The sequence below is a fragment of the Nerophis ophidion genome, linkage group LG01, assembly GCF_033978795.1.
Source record: "Nerophis ophidion isolate RoL-2023_Sa linkage group LG01, RoL_Noph_v1.0, whole genome shotgun sequence".
NCBI lineage: Eukaryota > Metazoa > Chordata > Actinopteri > Syngnathiformes > Syngnathidae > Nerophis > Nerophis ophidion.
The window spans coordinates 27,404,700-27,424,720 of NC_084611.1; the positions used below are offsets into that span (position 1 = coordinate 27,404,700).

General features: G+C 38.6%; 1 protein-coding gene across 1 annotated transcript in view; it reads left to right on the forward strand.

Moving 5' to 3' along the window:
• The window catches only part of fbxl17 (F-box and leucine-rich repeat protein 17), a 640,382-nt gene extending 621,955 nt beyond the window's left edge, over positions 1 to 18,427 (forward strand). The window contains exon 11 of the mRNA XM_061900192.1: positions 16,450 to 18,427. Coding sequence (XP_061756176.1) covers positions 16,450 to 16,587 — 138 coding nt within the window. The 3' untranslated portion in view covers positions 16,588 to 18,427. The remainder of the gene's footprint in view (positions 1 to 16,449) is intronic.
• The last annotated feature ends 1,594 nt before the right edge of the window (positions 18,428 to 20,021 follow it).

Genomic DNA, 20,021 nt, shown 5'->3' on the forward strand with positions numbered 1-20,021 from the left:
TTTTTGTTCCCGTAATAAAATAACCATTTAGAAGAGTTCAATTTGTCCTTGAATGTTTCCCTTTAGATCCTTGCTGTGTGGTTTACCACAGCCTCGTGCAATATTGCAAACAACCAACAAAGCTGTTCAATGCTCACACAAAAAACAAATAAATAACAAAAGCAGTTTGAAACAATAAAAAGCTTTGGGATTAATTATCTGTTGAAGAAAGGGTGTATTTCCCTTTTCTTTATCCTTTTATCTTTCATCGATTTGAGCACACCTGCCTGGTTTTAAGTTGCTATTGTGTGGGTATTTTGGCCCTTTTCTATAAAATACTCAGCAGGACAAAATCTTAGGATCGCTGCCAAATTTGGAGCAGTTATGCGATATAGATCAGGGTTTCAGCTTTTGTGATTTTTTTTTTGTAACTTGCTTATGTGTGCGGTGGCTATTGATGTTTTTTTCTTTTTCCTGGCTTCAGTCCGGACCCCCTCCCCAGGAGTCCAGTCTTAGACTGAATATTTTTTTGCTTTGTCCCTCCTATTTCCCATCTTTTTTAAGGGGCGCCTTAAAGCGGTCCTGCTCTGTCTCCATGTAATGTTTGTCTGCTCTTGAGTGGGACTGAGCTGAAAATGAAATTTAGATTCCTTGTACAAATTGAAAGTTTCCCCAAGATTTCTAAAATATCTGTGGCAGTGGGGGCGTCATCGTATACTTTGCATAATTTGCTATGACAGCATGAATAACTTTAAAAAGGATCAAACATGTATGCAGTACATACATTTGCAACAAAGGTATGTACATACATTTGCAACAAAGGTATGTACTGGGCAACCCCCCCACTCCCTAGAGGGGGTGGGGGGGTGCCCACATCTGAGGTCCTCTCCAAGGTTTCTCATAGTCAGCATTGTCACTGGCATCCCACTGGATGTGAATTCTCCCTGGCCACTGGGTGTGAGTTTTCCTTGCCCTTTTGTGGGTTCTTCCGAGGATGTTGTAGTCGTAATGATTTGTGCAGTCCTTTGAGACATTTGTGATTTGGGGCTATATAAATAAACATTGATTGATTGATTATTAGTATTAACATATATTTTTATGTTCTATTGTTTTTCTCTATTTTCAATTGTTGCTGCTTGTTGCACAATGTACTCTTCAGGTTTCTAGATCAGGGCTCCCCTGCATTCGGGCGGAAGGCGGCATACACCCTGGACAAGTCACCACCTCATCACAGGGCCTACACAGATAGACAGACAACATTCACACTCACATTCACACACTAGGGCCAATTTAGTGTTGCCAATCAACCTATCCCAACACGAGTATCCAAAATTGTAACAACATACTGTATATAAGTAAAAAAAGATGAACATCATTAAAGGTCCACTTTAATAATTTGTTTCCACTATTTTAGATCTCGACCAACCCTCTTGTGTGGTATGGAGATTCCAGCCCGATTGATTGATTGATTGAAACTTTTATTAGTAGATTGCACAGTTCAGTACATATTCCGTACAGTTGACCACTAAATGGTAACACGTAAATAAATTAATTGTACAATGTATACTATCAGCATAATACAGTCATCACACAGGTTAATCATCAGAATATATACCGTATTTTTCGGACTTGAAGTCGCAGTTTTTTTCATAGTTTGGCCGGGGGTGCGACTTATACTCAGGAGCGACTTATGTACGAAATGATTAACATATTACCGTAAAATATCAAATAATATTATTTAGCTCATTCACGTAAGAGACTAGACATATAATATTTCATCGAATTTAGCAATTAGGAGTGACAGATTGTTTGGTAAACGTATAGCATGTTCTATATGTTATAGTTATTTGAATGACTCTTCCCATAATATGTTACGTTAACATACCAGGCACCTTCTCAGTTGGTTATTTATGCGTCATATAACGTACACTTATTCAGCTTGTTGTTCACTATTCTTTATTCATTTGAAATTGCCTTTCAAATGTTTATTTTGGTGTTGGGCTTTATTAAATAAATTTCCCCCCAAAAATGCGACTTATACTCCAGTGTGACTTATATATGTTTTTTTTCCTTCATTATTATGCATTTTCGGCCGGTGGAACGTATACTCCGGAGCGACTTATACTCCGAAAAATACGGTACATTGAATTATTTACATTATATACAATCTGGGGGGTGGGATGAGGAGGGTTTGGTTGATATCAGTACTTCAGTCATCAACAATTGCATCTTTAGAGAAATGGACATTGAAACAGTGTAGGTCTGACTTAGTAGGATATGTACAGCGAGCAGAGAACATAGTGACTTCAGATAGCATAAGAACAAGTATATACATTAGAAATACATTAGATTATTTACATATGGTTATTTACGATCCGGGGAGCTGGGATGTGAAGGGGGGATGGTATTAGTAAAGGGTTGAAGTTGCCTGGAGGTGTTGTTTTAGAGCGGTTTTGAAGGAGGATAGAAATGCACTTACTTTTACACCTGTTGGGAGTGCATTCCACATTGATGTGGCGTAGGAAGAGAATGAGTTGAATGAGCCTGAAGAGTGTTCTTCATAGTGACAGAGTGAAATGGTGAGAGCCAAAGTGAGAAATGTACTTCTTGTGATTTCTCTCACTCTGACAGGGTATATATATGCGACATGTAGACATTTTGAATAACACCCAACCTGTGATCGCAGTCGTAGAGAAAGTCTGGGTGTACAATCTTTCCCATTGGCAAAAGTCCCCACTTCCTTATCCTTGCTTCCTTCTATTCTATTCTATTCTATTCTATTCTATTTATCACTCGGAGCCCACTTGGCTAATACAATATTCCGCTTTGTGTTTGTGTATCCAATTATCGATTTACGACCCCGTTCTTCTTTTCCTCCACTGAGAATGTAAACCACTGCAGCATTAGTCGGCTTTACGACGCGTTTTTACTGCAGCGCCTACCCCGGGCGGCGTTCGGCATTTGTGCTAAATGTATATTTTACGCGTTGATGGAGTGCATCTGCATCGGAGGCAAAGTCTTAAAAGACAACGGTGCTCTGAGCAGAGGTCACTTTAGAAACGGTCACCTTGAAGGAAGATGGAGATGCTCTCTTTACAAAACACAAGCATTTTTTTTGTTTTGTTTGTTTTGTTCTCATAACATCCCTCTCTGTTGTGCAGCACATCTTCTATCACAGTGGTTCTCAACCTTTTTTCAGTGATGTAACCCCTGTGAACATTTTTTAATTCAAGAGCAAAGCATTTTTGGTTGAAAAAAAGAGATAAAGAAGTAAAATACAGCACTATGTCATCAGTTTCTTATTTATTAAATTGTATAACAGTACAACATATTGCTCATTTGTAGTGGTCTTTCTTGAACTATTTGGAAAAAAAGATATCAAAAATAACTAAAAACTTGTTGAAAAATAAACAAGTGTTTCAATTATAAATAAAGATTTCTACACATAGAAGTAATAATCAACTTAAAGTGCCCTCTTTGGGGATTGTAATAGAGATCCATCTGGATTCATGAACTCAATGCTAAACATTTCTTCACAAAAAAATAATATTTTAAACATAAACAATATTTATGAAACATGTCCACAAAAAAATCTAGCTGTCAACACTGAATATTGCATTGTTGCATTTCTTTTCACAGTTTGTGAACATACATTCATATTTTGTTGAAGTATTATTTAATAAATATATTTATAAGGGATTTTTGAATCGTTGCTATTTTTAGAATATTGTTAACGTACCCCTTGGCATACCTTCAAGTACCCCTAGGGGTTCGCGTACCCCCATTTGAGAACCACTGTTCTATCAGGACAATATACGCCACCAATGGATCTACAGTGTTGCATCTTTGAAGTTGAAATGAAGGGAAAATATCATAAGTACAGGCCTCACTTCAGATAGCTGTGGCTTTGCTTCCAGATGCCTGTTGAAGATTAGAATTATCAGTAAGCAGTGATCTGTTGTATCGTAAGGTATGTTTCTCCTTCACACTTGGCAGCTGCTCTTCCAGAACTGGACGGCATAAGAACAAATGTCAAGTCGGAGACATATCCGTTTGAGATCTGCCTTCCTCTGCCGTACAGTATATTGGCTGTTTTAAGTCTATTTCTTATGTCAGAGTTCCACACTTTGGAGGAAAAAATTATCCTGTTATTGTTACGTACAGCGGGGGAAGGAGACAACAAAACGGCAGGGATCAGCTTAATAGGTTTATTGAAACTGCTAATGATGAGGACTTGGGGTGTGTATGCTACTCTAGGTGAATGGTGCAAGATGATGTGTAGAATTAACAATATATATGTTACCAGGGGTTTTTGTATGTGCGTGTTGGATGAATCCTTCGTCAGACCAAAGGGGCAAGGCAAGAAGGCAGTCCGTGGGCAAGCGAGCGGTCGAGGGTTGAAGGGAGGCGACAATGTCCGTGTCCAAGCGGGGGTCGAAGATCGGGGGAAGCAGTCCGGAATCCAGTGGGAAGTCGAGGCACACAGCTCAATCACGGGAAACAGAGGGAACATAGGGGACATAAGACAGAGAGAGCAAGTATGCGGAGGGAAGCCAGAAATGGGATTCTTACTACAGGGAATGAACTACGTTCCGGCACTGGATCTTCGCGTACTCTGGTCTTTATGCCATCCGCCTTCATCAGACCCAGTTGTGCTGATTGCCAATTGATTGCAGCCGTGCAAGTGCGTGGCTGCGATGCGGTAAGAGCGAGCAGGGGCGTGTCCCGGCGCGTTTCTAGCAGAGGTGCACTTGCAGCAAATGAAATGCGTGATTGCGCATGCCGTGACAGTTATGCAAAACACAAATGTCCACATCAGGATATACCAAAGAGTCCTACGTCTTTGCTTTTACAGCTTTAAGTTCCATATGATACAAATGTCAAAGGATCACAGCTCAGTCTATATTTTCGACAGATTAAGTCCAAAAAGTTGCTTTGTTTCTGCTTATCTTCATCCTAAATTCTAGGAAACACATTTTCTTTATTAAGGATTTAGCTTACTGGGAAACGTACCAAATTTCCAAGCACTTGATAAAAATGTAACCTTCTAGTTAGAGGGACATTCAATTTTTTTATTATCTTCAAAGCCAAACAAGACATAAAAGGCCGTAAAAACCTTTTGGAATAGTTTTTTGCTCAAATTTTTCGATAAATTAAACAATAATATCATTGATGTTGTATTTATTTATTTAACGAAAAAGGAAGGCCAGCCACACTTGTGTGCTTCTAATAATTTTAATATGAACCAAACACAGAGTGGATTTGACAATGTCTTCGTCAGCGTGCAACCATCCCCAGCAGGAAGTGATGCACTTAAATAGTCACAATCAAGAACAACTTCAAAAATTAAGTGCACAAAATAATAGACAATGTGAAAAATTGTACAAAACACATCAACGACTCAGCACAGTATCATATAAGAAAATAAACAAAGCAATAAAAAATAAGTAAATGTTTGTACAACCATTATAATAAAAAGAGAGAGCTCATCAGCACAGTAGAAAAAAATATATAATAAAGCGCTAGAATAGCTATAGCTCCCTCTATATATAATATAATACTTATATAGTACCAAAATGAAGCACCAACCTGAAGCCTTACATCAAGCCACAAAAAATATATATATGAAGTACATGATATGCGTATATACAACTTCATGGAAAACCATTATAGAAAAAATCCCAAAAGCAACTCCTCGTTCATCCCTTTAGTTCAGGGGTCCCCAAACTACGGCCTGCGGGCCGGATCCAGCCCGTCAGCGTCCAAAATCCGGCCGGCGGGAAGTCCCAAGTTTAAAAAAAATATAAACAATTATTTTTGATTTTTTAAAATCTGTCCTTTCTAATCCATTTTCTACTGCTTGTTACTCTGTGTCTCCTAGCTGCTCAGGCAAATCATATTGTCTGAAAATGCATTTTTCCATCAATGGAGTGTGCACTGGATGTCATGTTTTCAGTCAATTAGTGTGCGAGAAATATGTATGTATGTATGTGTATATTTGTATATACATATATATATATATATATATATATATATATATATATATATATATATATATATATATATATATATATATATAGCCCGGCTCCCGGCCAAATTATTTTAACCCAATGCGGCCCCCCGAGTCAATAAGTTTGGGGACCACTGCTTTTGTTGATCTAAAATGCTTCAGGTTGCAGTAAAACTTTTTCTGCAGGTTCCCCTCTCCTCAAAGTTTTCACTTCTTCCAAACCCTGAAATCTCAATGAAAATTTGCCGTGCAACTATTTATTTTTGTTTAAATAAGTTTTTTGGAGAGTGCATGTTTTTCCTGTAATTTGTATTCTTGTTTTTACCCTTTTGATGAATGTTTTTAATGAAATATTTTGACAAGTTAAATGAGCAAAATAACTAATGTGATGCACATGGTTTAAGGGTTATAAATAAAATAAAATATTACATGTTTGGTATTTTTGACTGAGAGATTTGAGCTAAAAAAAAAAGTAAAATTGAATATAAATCCGAAATGTTTGTATGCCTTTAAAACATGTCAGGACATTTTGGGGTATTGTTGCATAACTGCCAGTTTACACACCTGTCAAAGACTTTAAGACATTTAAATTTTAAAAAATAGACATGAGAAAAACCCTCATTGGAAATCATGAAAAAAAAGAGTAACTACATAAATTATGGCCAAAATACAACAAAACAATTACTAAAAGGACACAAAAGTCAGCTTTTGTCCCCTGATAATTAAGAGTCTCAACTTAGCACCCCACACCAGTAAGTCGTGGCATCCCCTGCACACATTTTTCAAGACATGATGCTTATAAAAGCCTCATGACAGATTTCCTCGAAAGTTCCACCATGAATAGATGGATGTGTTCTTTTAACCCAAAGCCAAAGAAATTGGCACGTTGTCTAAATCATAAATAAAAACAGAATACAATGATTTGCAAATAATTTCAATTGAATAGACTGCAAAGAAAAGATACTTAACGTTCAAACTGGTAAACGTTATGTTTTGGGGGTGTACTAGTGCCCAAGGCATGGGTAACTTACACATCTGTCAAGGCACCATTAATTCTGAAAGGTACATACAGGTTTTGGAGAAAGATATGTTGCCCTCCAAGCAACGTCTTTTTTCATTGACGCACCTGCTTATTTCAGCAAGACAATGCCAAGCCGCGTGTTATAACAGCGTGGCTTTGTAGTGAAAGAGTGCAGGTACTAGACTGGCCTGCCTCTAGTCCAGACCATTGAAAATGTGTGATGTATAAAATACTACAACAGAGACCCCGGTCTGTTGAACAACTTAAGCTTTACATCAAGAAAGAATGGGAAAGAATTACACCTAAAAAGCTTCAAATATTGGTTTCCTCAGTTCCCAAACGTATACTGAGTGTTGTTTAAAGGAAAGGCCATGTAACACAGGGGTAAAAATGCCCCTGTGCCACCTTTTTTGCAACGTTTTGCTGCCAATATTTTCTAAGTTAATGATTATTTGCAAAAAAAAAAAAAGTTTCTCAGTGTGAACATTAAATACTTTGTCTTTGCAGTCTATTCAATTGAATATAAGTTGAAAAGGATTTGCTAATCACTGTGTTCTGTTTTTATTTACGATTTTGAAAAAGTGACAACTTCCCTGTTTTTGGGTTTTGTAAATATTCACAGCATGAAAGGGTACTGGAAATGTGTAAAATGTACTTGGTCAAAGGGGTTTTATCTGATAGGTTTGAAAGTCTGATGTAATATGGAGATTTTTTTAGTAAAACCTATCCTCTCATTGCATCCAACGTCTTCATTTGGATGAACATCCGTTCCAATTTTTGTTGCAATCTTTCATATCTTTTTATTTCAAACCGGGACTGCATGAATCCACAAGGTCGCTTGTTAGCGTCTAACGCCATAGATATATTGTAATAAAATCAGGCAAGGGAGCCAAGTTAAGTACATCTTAACAATGACAATAAGGGCTTTTCTTTACAACTTTTTGGATTTTGGCTATTACTGGACACACTGTCTCGAATATTCACAGAACCTTTCTTTGATCTGGAACCACTTTTATTTTATCCCATTAATCAAACATGGCAAAGGTCAATACTAAGTCCATGGAACAGCGATATGGTAAAGAGCGATGGAAAAAGTCAAAGACACAGAAAGTGAGGCCAAAGTTAGCAGTCACAGTCGACATTTGAACAGCAAACAAAGAGACGTTTAGTTTGTTATGACAATCGGCTGAGCCTCATTAGCAGCTCAAACGACACAGCCCTGATTGCCTTCGTAACATATTACAACACGGTCCTGAAAGAGACAAACCGAACCCCTTCCCTTTCGCCGGCTTGTTAATCAGGGCTTAATTACAATTAAAACACGTCTGAAGAATAGAAGTGTCAAAGTGATGGGAGGCCATAACGTTCATTAATGTTCATTGCGAACACGGCGAGGGCTAAACGTCTCCCAATCAAAAACACTAAATCGTTTAGCTAATTGTCTGCTTGCATCGAGACTGCAAATGTGGACTAGCGACCAGATCGTTTTTGATGCTAACCGTCAAATATCGTTACAGAGCCATGAGTGTAATTATGTCTCACACACACACACACACACACACACACACACACACACACCATTATTTGGATTACTGTTTTATGTACAGTCAGACATTATAATACACTCATCAGTGGTATGTACAAACACTGTTTCCATATGAGTTGGGAAATTGTGTTGGATGTAAATATAAACGGAATACAATGATTTGCAAATCCTTTTCAACCCATATTCAGTTGAATGCATTACAAAGACAACATATTTGATGTTCAAACTCATAAACTTTGTTTTGCAAACTTGGAATTTCATGGCTGCAACACGTGCCAAAGTAGTTGGGAAAGGGCATGTTCACCATTGTGTTACATCACCTTTTCTTTTAACAACATTCATTAAACGTTTGGGAACTGAGGAAACTAATTGTTGAAGCTTTCAAAGTGGAATTCTTTCCCATTCTTGTTTTATGTAGAGCTTCAGTCGTTGAACACTCCGGGGTCCCCGCTGTCGTATTTTACGCTTCATAATGCACCAAACATTTTCGATGGGAGATAGATCTGGATTGCAGGCGGGCCAGGAAAGTATCCGCGCTCTATTACTACAAAACCACGCTGTTGTAACAAGCGGCTTGGCATTGTCTTGCTGAAATAAGCAGGGGCGTCCAAGATAATGTTGCTTGGATGACAACATATATTGGTCCAAAACCTGTATGGACCATTCAGCATTAATGGTGCCTTCACAGACGTGTAAGTTACCCATGCCTTGGGCACTAAGACACCCCCATACCATCACAGATGCTGCCTTTTTAACTTTGCTCCTTTAACAATCCGGATGATTATTTTCCTCTTTGTTCCGGAGGACACCACGTCCACAGTTTTCAAATATAATTTGAAATGTGGACTCTTCAGACCACAGAACACCTTTCCACTTTGCATCAGTCCATCTTAGATGAGCTCGGACCCAGTAAAGCCAGTGGCATTCCTTGGTGTTGTTGATAAATGGGTTTTGCTTTGCATAGCAGAGTTTTAACTTGCACTTGCAGATGTAACAACCAACTGTAGTTACTGACAGTGGTTTTATGAAGTGTTCCTGAGCCCATGTGGTGATATCCTTTACACACTGATATCGGTTTTTGGTGCCTGAGGGATCAACGGTTCGTAATATCATCGCTTACATGCAGTGATTTCTCCAGATTTTCTGAACCTTTTGATGATATTACGGACCGTAGATGGTAAAATCCCTAAATTCCTTGCAATAACTTGTTGAGAAATGTTGTTCTAAAACTGTTCGACAATTTACTTCCTTATTGGTGACCTTCGTCCCATCCTTGTTTGTGAATTACTTAGCATTTCATGTAAGCTGCTTTTATACCCAATCATGGCACCCACCTGTTCCCAATTAGCCTGCACACTTGTGAGATGTTCCAAATAAGTGTTTGATGAGAAGTTCTCAACTTTATCAGTATTGCCACTTTTCCCAAAATCTTTGTCACGTGTTGCTGGCATCAAATTCTAAAGTTAATGATTATTTGCAAAAAAAAAAAAAAAATGTTCATCAGTTTGAACATCAAATATGTTGTCTTTGTAGCATATTCAACTGAATATGGGTTGAAAATGATTTGCAAATCATTGTATTCCGTTTATATTTACATCTAACACAATTTCCCAACTCATATGGAAACGGGGTTTGTACATACCACTGATGAGTGTATTATAATGGGGTTTGTACACAGGGCTGTCCGGACGCGCTCTCCCCCTCGCGCTCTTACAATTTACATTACAATGCATGACTATGCAATGAGGTGTCTGCTTCCAGGCGTGGAATCTTCCTCTGCCATTCTCCTTCCTGGAATCCGACTTCATATCTGGTGTTGTCCTTCAGACCTCGGCAAAGAAAGCCACGTCAACAGTAGAAAAACTGTGGACGATGATAGTGAACGTGCGTGTGCTTGAACCTGGACCCAGTTCCAACCGGAACTTAGAGGATATGATTAGTTGCACTGCCTATTCTAAGCATATATATACACTAAACATTTCTTAATCACCTCGTCCTTCATTATCTTAATCACATCATAACATAATATATATTCCAACGGGTTCTAGGTTTGATCCCCGCTTCCGCTAACCTAGTCACTGCCGTTGTGTCCTTGGCAAGACACTTTACCCACCTGCTCCCTGTGCCCACCCACACTGGTTTAAATGTAACTTAGGTATTGGGTTTCACAATGTAAAAGCGCTTTGAGCCATTAGAGAAAAGCGCTATATAAATATAATTCACTTCACTTCACTTAAACGGTGTGACAGTCGCTTTCTGTCATGCGGGTTCCCATGACCATCAAGGAAGGACATCTCGCTTGAGCTGGTTTGACTCGTTTTATTTTTTAATATAGCCTTGTCTTCAGGTCGGGTCGCTTTTCAGCTCTTCCTCTCCACTGCTCGCTCACAGTCCGCTTTTCAGTCGTCGTCGTCTGCTCTTTGTTGCTTTCGCTCCTCGGTTGCTGCTGCGGGCTCTCCTCCTCCTTCTGCCCCGTTCTCTCCTCCTTCTCCCCTTTTAAGCAGCATGAGGAGAAATGTTAATTGTGTACCGGTGCGCGATCCACGCACCTGCACTTGACTGTGACGTCGCTTCCGGCACCCCTCGCCTCGCCGCTCGCTCGCATCTTCCGCCTCCTTGCCCCCATCTTGGGCTGGTCTCTAGCGTGCCCTGCCCCACTGCTCATTCGCCGGCCCCGCCTCTCCACATACCTCCTTCGCCAGACGCAAGCCGGGCTCCGACCGGCTGAGCCTACTCCCCTTCCCTTTTTTGAAGGCGCGGGAAATGAAGACTGCCACGGCCACCTGTCTTCTCTTAATTTTCTTCTTCCATTTCGTTTTTGTCTTCTTCCTTGTCTTTTTCCTTGTCTTTGCCTTTTTCCTTGTCTTTTCCTTCTTTGTCCTTTTCTTCGTCCTCTTTCACCTTTTCTTTGTCTTTTTCTTCATCCTTTTCTTCATCCTTTCCTTTGTCTTTATCTTTGTCTTTTTCTTCTTTTTCCTTTTCTTCGTCCTCTTTGTCTTTTTCTTCATCCTTTTCTTCATCCTTTTCTTTGTCTTTATCCTTGTCTTTTTCTTCTTCTTCCACCACCACAACTTTTATTCACTTCTTCTTCTTCTTCCTCTTCTTCTTCTTCTTCTTCTTCTTCCACCACCACCACCATTTCTTTCACTTATTTTTCTTCTTCTTTAGCTGCACCAGCTGTGCATCTGTCTCCTCAGCAGGGGGCGCCTCATCTGCACTGCCGTCTCCCTTCTTGTGCTCCTCTTCCTTTGCAGCATCAACTTGGTCCTCATTGTGGTCAGCGCCATCTGTGCCATTAGCAGGTGTGTCCCCCTTGTCCGCCGCCGTCTTCGTCTCCTCCGCTACTTCTTTGGAGGAGGGCACTCGCCGCCTCCCCCCACCTGGTCCGCCAACACCTGCAGTAGCCGCAACTGTTGGCGGGACTTCCCGAGCCGCTGTCGGCTGCCTGCCGCCAGCTCAGTAAACGCATTGACGAGAGCCCAGAGGAAATCGTCCTCCCTCGCCTCCGATGGCCCAACGTTGGGCGCCAAATGTGACAGTTGCTTTCTGTCGTGCGGGTTCCCAGGACCATCAAGGAAGGACATCTCGCTTGAGCAGGTTTGACTCACTTTATTTTTAAATATAGCTTTGTCTTCAGGTCGGGTCGCTTTTCAGCTCCTCCTCCCCACTGCTTGCTCACGGTCCGCTTTTCAGCCGCCGTCGTCGTCTGCTCTTTGTTGCTTTTTCTCCTCGGTCGCTGCTGCGGGCTCTCCTTTTCCTTCTGCTTTGTTCTCTTCTTGTTCTCTTCTTTTATACAGCGTGAGGAGAAATGTTAATTGTGTACCGGTGCGCGATCCACGCACCTGCACTTGACTGTGGCGTCGCTCCCGGCACGCCCCCCCTCGCCGCTCGCTCGCATCTTCCACCTCCTTGCCGCCATCTTAGAGCAATAGTTTGTTTGAATATAGGAACAAACGGTTTAAATATAGGAAAATAAAACGCTGTACTTCAATAAAGTATCAAATACTTGGTGGAACCCACGTAGTTTGAAAAATCATTGATCTATTGTCAAAGTATCGGATCAGGACTTGAACTCGGATCAGGATCGAAGTGCAAAAATGTTAACTTGACAAAGCCAAGCCAGATGGAGGTGTGTGCTGATCATTATTGACTGCAGCTTGCAGATTCTTTCCCGTTCCAAAAAAAAAGATTTACGACGGTAGAAAAAAAACGAATGCACTTTTTGGCACATATTCTTAACACGCAGCGCCTCTAATCATGAGGACAACAAACCGAAATTCTAGCTCGTGACCTTAAGAGTCTTGATCGTTCCTGTCGGTCTGTTTGTTCTCTGCTGACATCAGTGACCTAAAGTTTAGTTGTTTTTTTTATTCCTGATGAATGAAATTTCTTCCATCATAAAAAAAAAAAAAGAGGGGGGAAAAGGGCAAGGAAAACAACACAAGCGAGAAACTAGAGAAAGCACAATTCACTGATGCAAGAAAGTGAACAACAACCAATGACTGTGTGCTCAATATGTGTGTAAGTGTTTATTCATAATTTCCCCTGGAAAGTGTCACTCTCGCGGGTGGGCAGGGGTTGGTTCTGGGTGGGTGGTGGCTAACCCCTGGAGGTCTCAGGGGTTAGACTGCCTCTGCTCATTCTCAGCTTCTCAGGGTGGGGTGGGGGGCTGTATACAAAACCATAGAAATGAACACTTTAGAGTATTCTGTGTACAGCTTGTATGGCAGCTCTAGTGAATTCCATGTCCAAGTGGATTAGGGCGGTCCTTAAGTAACCATGCCAACCATCCAGGACTCATCTTAGGACAAATCTATGGAAGTATCAAGAACTTCCTCCCCACCGCGACCCTAAAAAGGACAAGCGGTAGAAAATAGATGGTTGGAAGAACAAAATGTAAAAAAATAGGGTGATTGAAACTTTTATTAGTAGATTGCACAGTTCAGTACATATTCCGTACAATTGACCACTAACTGGTAACACCTGAATAAGTTTTTCAACTTGTTTAGGTCCACGTTAATCAATTCACGGTGATCGTTGTTTTGCTACATTCGCTCCCAAGTTATGGATCGTTCACAAAGTGTGTGTGAGACAACTAAAAACTGTCTTCAGACTAGCATTTAACACACGTAGGTGATTTTTGATATATGAGGCTTTTATTAATCCAATCCAATCCACTTTATATAGCACATTTAAACAACAATAACGTTTCCAAAGTGCTGCACAGCCATGTTAAAAACAATTGTAAAAAAATAAAATAAAATAAAAAAATATATATATATATATTATGCTCCACCAATGACTGAATAAAAACAAAAAATAAATAAATATGAAACCAATAAAAACAATATAAAAACAAATATGATTAAACTCTATTTTAAAGGGGAAAATATGTTGTTTATTTTATTAATTTTACTCATTTGTTTTAACTTGCTTGTTCTGTAAATGTTATAAGGCACAGGTATCAAACTCAAAGCCCGGGGGCCAAATCTGGCCTGGCGCATCACTTAAGGTAACCCACAGCATCATTTAAGGTGGCCCACAGCATCATTTAAAGTGGTAACGCCGCATTATTCTGCGTGGCCCTTTGCATCTATTTATGTGGGCTGTCGCGTCATTTTCCGTGGCCTGCCGTGTCATTTAAAGTGGCCCGCTGCATCATTTTATGTGATGTGCTCCATGGAGCACATCATGTAATTTTCATGCGATATGGCACATTAATTTATGTGGCCCACTACATTATTTTATGTGGCTCATAATGTTATTTTATGTGATAAACCGTAATAATCAACGTGGCCAACCACATAATTTTATGTGATATGGCGCGTTATTTTTATATGATTAACCACGTTAATTTATGTGACCCACCGTGTAATTTTATGTGATATGCTGCAATAATTTATTTTGGCCCACTGTTATTTTATGTAATGTACCACATTGATTTATATGGCCCACCAAGTAATTTTATGTGATATACCGCATTCGTTTATGTGGCTCATAATGTTATTTTATATGATGTACCACATTAATTAAAGTGGCCCACCACATAATTTTGTGCGATATGCTGCAACGATTAATGTGGCTCACTGTTATTTTATGTGCTATGGTGCATTTTTTTTATGTGGCTCATAACAATATTTTATGTGATGTACCGTGTTGATTTAAGTGACCCACCACGTAATTTTATGTAATATACCGCATTCATTTGTGTGGCTCATAACGTTATTTTATGTGATGTCCACTTTAATTTATGTGGCCTACCAAGTAATTTAATGTGATATACCACCTTAATTAATCCGGCCCACCAAGTAATTTTATGTGATATGCTGCAATCATTTATTTTGGCCCACTATGTTATTTTATGTGATATGGCGCATTATTTATGTGGCCATCCATCCATCCATTTTCTACCGCTTATTCCCTTTTGGGGTCGCGAGGGGCGCTGGTGTCTATCTCAGCTACAATCGGGCGGAAGGCGGGATATACCCTGGACAAGTCGCCACCTCATCGCAGTATTTTATGTGGCTCATAACGTTATTTTATGTGATTTTTTTAAAACGGTATTTTATGTGATGTACCACATTAATTTAAGAGGCCCACCAAGTAATTTTATGTGATATACCCCATTCATTTATGTGCCTCATAACGTTATTTTATGCGATATGCTGCAATAAGTATATGTAGCCCACTACGTTAAGTTATGTGTTATGGCGCATTATTTCATGTGGCTTATACCGTTATTTTATGTGATGTAGCACATTCATTTATGTGGCCCACCGAGTAATTTTATGCGATATGCTGCAATGATTTTGTGTCCCACTATGTTTTTTTATGTGCTATGGCGCATTATTTTATGTTGCTCATAACGTTATTTTATGTGATGTACCGTATTCATTTATCTGGCCCACCACGTAATTTTATGTAATGTACCGCATTAATTTATGTGGCCCACCACGTTATTCTATGTGATGTACCGCATTCATTTATATGGCTCATAACGTTATTTCATTGGATATACCGCGTTAATTTATGTGGCTCATAACGTTATTTAATGTGATATACCGCATTTATTAATGTGGCTCATAACGTTATTTTATGTGATATACAGCATTAATTTATGTGGCTCACAACGTTATTTTATGTGCTACACCGCATTGATTTATGTGGCTCATAACGTTATTTTATGTGATATGGCCCTTCATTTTACGTGGCTCATAATGTTATTTAATTAGATTAGATAGTACTTTATTTTTAATGCAATATACCGCATTAATTTATGTGGCTCATAACGTTTAACCATTAAACGTTATGAGCCACATAAATTAATGCTTATGAGCCACATAAATTAATGTGGTATATCGCATTAAACTTTAATGTGATATACCACATTAATTTATGTGGCTTATAACGTTATTTTAAGTGATATACCGCATTATTTTACGTGGCTCATAACATTATTTATTGTGATATACCGCATCCATTTAATTATTTGCTTATTAAAGTAACAAAGACTTAATTTAGAGTTATTTGGACACTAGGGGAACATTTAAGGGTTAGGGTTATGAATAAGCAATAATTCTGAGGTTATTAAGGGAAGACTCTTAGTTAATGGCTTACTGGTTATATAATAAGGCCCTGCAGAATAATGCATTAATACGTACTTAATAATGACTAATTAAGAGGCTATTTGTTACTAATTTGCTTGTATACAAGCAACTAATTAATGGTGAATATGTTCCCCATACTAAAGTGTTACCAAAAAAAACATACAGGGCACTTTGGATTGACTATGTCAAAAAGTTATGAATTCACCATAATGAGCGAGCACTTTTGGCGAAGAAAACCTTTCCCGGACTGGAAGTAACCCGAAGCGACTTTCCGTGTTTCCTGCAGGTGAACGAGGGGACGGTGGAGAGGCTGGTGGTCCAGTACCCTCACATCGTGTTCAGCACGGTGATGCAGGACTGCAAGAGAACCTTGGAGAGAGCTTATCAGATGGGCTGGAGCCCCAACGCCTCCAATGCCTCGTAGCTATGGCTGGATCACACGCACACACACACACACACACACACACACACACACACACACACACACACACACACACACACAAGGACCATTTTTAGCGCACACATTGAAACATGTGAAGCATATTCTCAACTCAGTTGTAGTTGCATTTTATTTAGAGTTTGCACGTAAAGGTGATCACGAGGATATCATTAAAGCTAAGATGTTTATCATCATCCAGTCCAAAAAGCAACGATACGAAGCTCGCTGTTTTTGGCGTCGTTGTGTTGTTTGGGCCGCACCACGGCCAAGTGAGGAAGGACTCCTGAAAACTCTTATGTGGACGCAGGGATGAACGATAAAAACGGCTATCTGGAAGAGAGAACAATTTCCAAACATTGTCCCACAGAAGACACTCAGGCAAGTCCAGTGAGGCGTTCACTTCCTCCGAGGCCACGCCCACCGGAGCAGACGACGACCGCGACGATGACATCGGCGTCTTTTTACGCTCCCGTGAGGCTCTTTGCGATGTTTATCTTGACTGGTGCGGTTTTCGTGTTCAGGGGTTTGTGGATGTGTGTGGGTGTGTGTGTGTGTTTATATAGTTGTTTACCTTGTACTGGTGCAACACACACACACACGCACACGCACACGCACACACGCGCACACAGATTGGCTCCAGTTGGGATCCTCCAACCAGCTCCCCTTTTTGCAGTGGAATTATTTCTCCCAAAAAAAGTGCATGATTAGATTGAGATCAGCATCTGATTCAGTCACTGTCTGGAAAAAGATGTCAAATGAAAGGAACATTGGCATGGCAACAATAATAATAATAGTTTTTATTTTTGATTGTATAGCTGAGGAAAAAAAATACTTCTTTAATAAAACAACATTCTATTTTTTTTTTTAAGGATTAGAATCTTTAAGGTCGAACAGCACCACCGTTTGTTTTTTTTCGTGCTACTCCACCTCCAATTAGGTGAACATATATTTTCTGCATCAAATCTGCCCGGTAGAAAATAATAAGAATACTGTTGGTCCTTTCCAGGGTCAAACTGTCTCCATCCATACTGAACTTTACAGGCTGTGTTTTTATTCAATCCTTTAAAAAGAGATAGCAGTAAGCATGGATATGATGAGGAGTCGTTTACTTTCTGCAGGTTGTGTGAAATTGATCGTTAACTAATCGTGTCTCGAATGAGTATTTTCTGCCATATAAATGTTGGAAAATTAGTTTTTTTTTGTTTTTTTTAATCAATACATGCATTTTGTAAAATCAAAGAATCGATTGGTTTTTAAATTGATTCATGAATACAATACACACACACACTGTATATGTATGCATAATACACATTTGTGTGTGTGATGATAAAAAAAAAAAATATATATATATATATATATATATATATATATATATATCCATCCATCCATTTACTACTGCTTATTCCCTTTGGGGGTCGCGGGGGGTGCTGGTGCCTACCTCAGCTACAATCGGGCGGAAGGCGGAGTACACCCTGGACAAGTCGCCACTTCATTGCAGGGCCAACACAGATAGACAGACAACATTCACACTCGCATTCACACACTAGGGCCAATTTAGTGTTGCCAATCAACCTATCCATGTATGTGTATGCATCTACATATGTGTATGTATATATGTATGTAAATGTGTATGTATGTGCATATGTGTATGTATATACACATATGTACTGCATAGACATATGTTTTCATACATGTATATATTTATATATGTAATATATATGTATGTATTTGTGTATATGTATGTAAATTATACACACACATATATATATATATCCCCATCCATCCACGTGTGTGTGTGTGTGTGTATATATCATGTGTGTATATATATATATATATATATATATATATATATATATATATATATATATCCCCATCCATCCACGTGTGTGTGTGTATATGTATATATATATATATATATATATATATATATGTGTGAACATACATATATGTATAAATATATATGTTTATATATATACATATAAATGTGTGTGTACTTGTATATATATATATATATATATATATATATATATATTTATACATATGTGTGTTCATACGTGTATTTGTATATATATATATATATATACATATGTGTGTTCATATGTGTATTTGTATATATATATATATATATATATATATATATATATATATATATATATTTATACTTATGTGTGTTCATATGTGTATTTGTATATATATATATATATATATACATATTTATATATATATATATATATATATATATATATATATATGTGTGTTCATATGTATGTATTTTTGCATTCATCCCATTGTTTTTATAAATGAAAAAAATAACAATTGATTCTTAATTTGGAAAATGCATATAAATACTACTAAAAATAAAAATCTATTCACTTTCCAATACTTATATTTGCATATTTTTCATAATTTTACTTTTTCCAGATAGTCATTGTTAAATACTAATCAGTGTTGTTGTTTTTTTTTTGTTTTCTTTTTTGTATTATCATCAACGTCGACCTAATATAGCCATATTGTACTGAGCAGCCAGGACAGAGACATGCGTGCACCTAATCCTACTTCTCTAAATTATATTTCCAGTTCTATGGTTGTGATCACTTTTGTTCTTTTTTTTTCCTGCTTTTTGGTGACATCAGGAATATAATATAAAGAAAAAGCAAAAATCGTAAGGTCTTTTGGGGGCACATACGTCCTGGACATTTGAGGTATTCTGAAGGTATTCACAGGTATTCTGAAGTTCTCAGTCGTGACGACATTGATTAAAAGCACGATAATGCATATATTTTTCCGGTCAAGACTTGGAAACCTGAAACGTGCTAAAAGTCTTTCGACCCCACCTTCCAAAAATACTTTATCATGGCGTCATAAAGTTGTTGTTTTTTTAATCAGCCTGCTTAGGTAAACCTGCCTTATTAAACAAATGCCACCATATTAGTCATACTAAATAAATATGTATAATCTATTATTTTGTGATCATTATTCCCATTGTATGCTCTGATATATCTATAAACGTATACTCACTATTTGGCATTTACTCCGCCTTACATTGATTTTGAGCATATACGTGTGATGTTAGCGATGTAGCAGCAGACAGAAAGATTTCTTCTTAGTGACCGAGCTCAAAATGAGCGGGTGTTGTTGATCCCGATCCATCACATCAGCATGTGGCGTGCAGATCAGCACAGGGTACTTTTCTAGGGCTTGGCGCCCAGCGTGTATCAAAAGCTTCTTTTGGATGATACTAATGTACAGTACAATGTCGTTTGAGTACAGCAACACATTACACGGCTTAAGAAGATTTCACACGAGTAAAAAGTTGATTTTCCCCTTGTCAGGATTTGTAGACGTTCCCAGACCGGGGGGATGGAGGAGGCTGCAGAGGTGGGGCCTGATCCCCCCCTGTCTGTTTTTGTTCTTTTCTA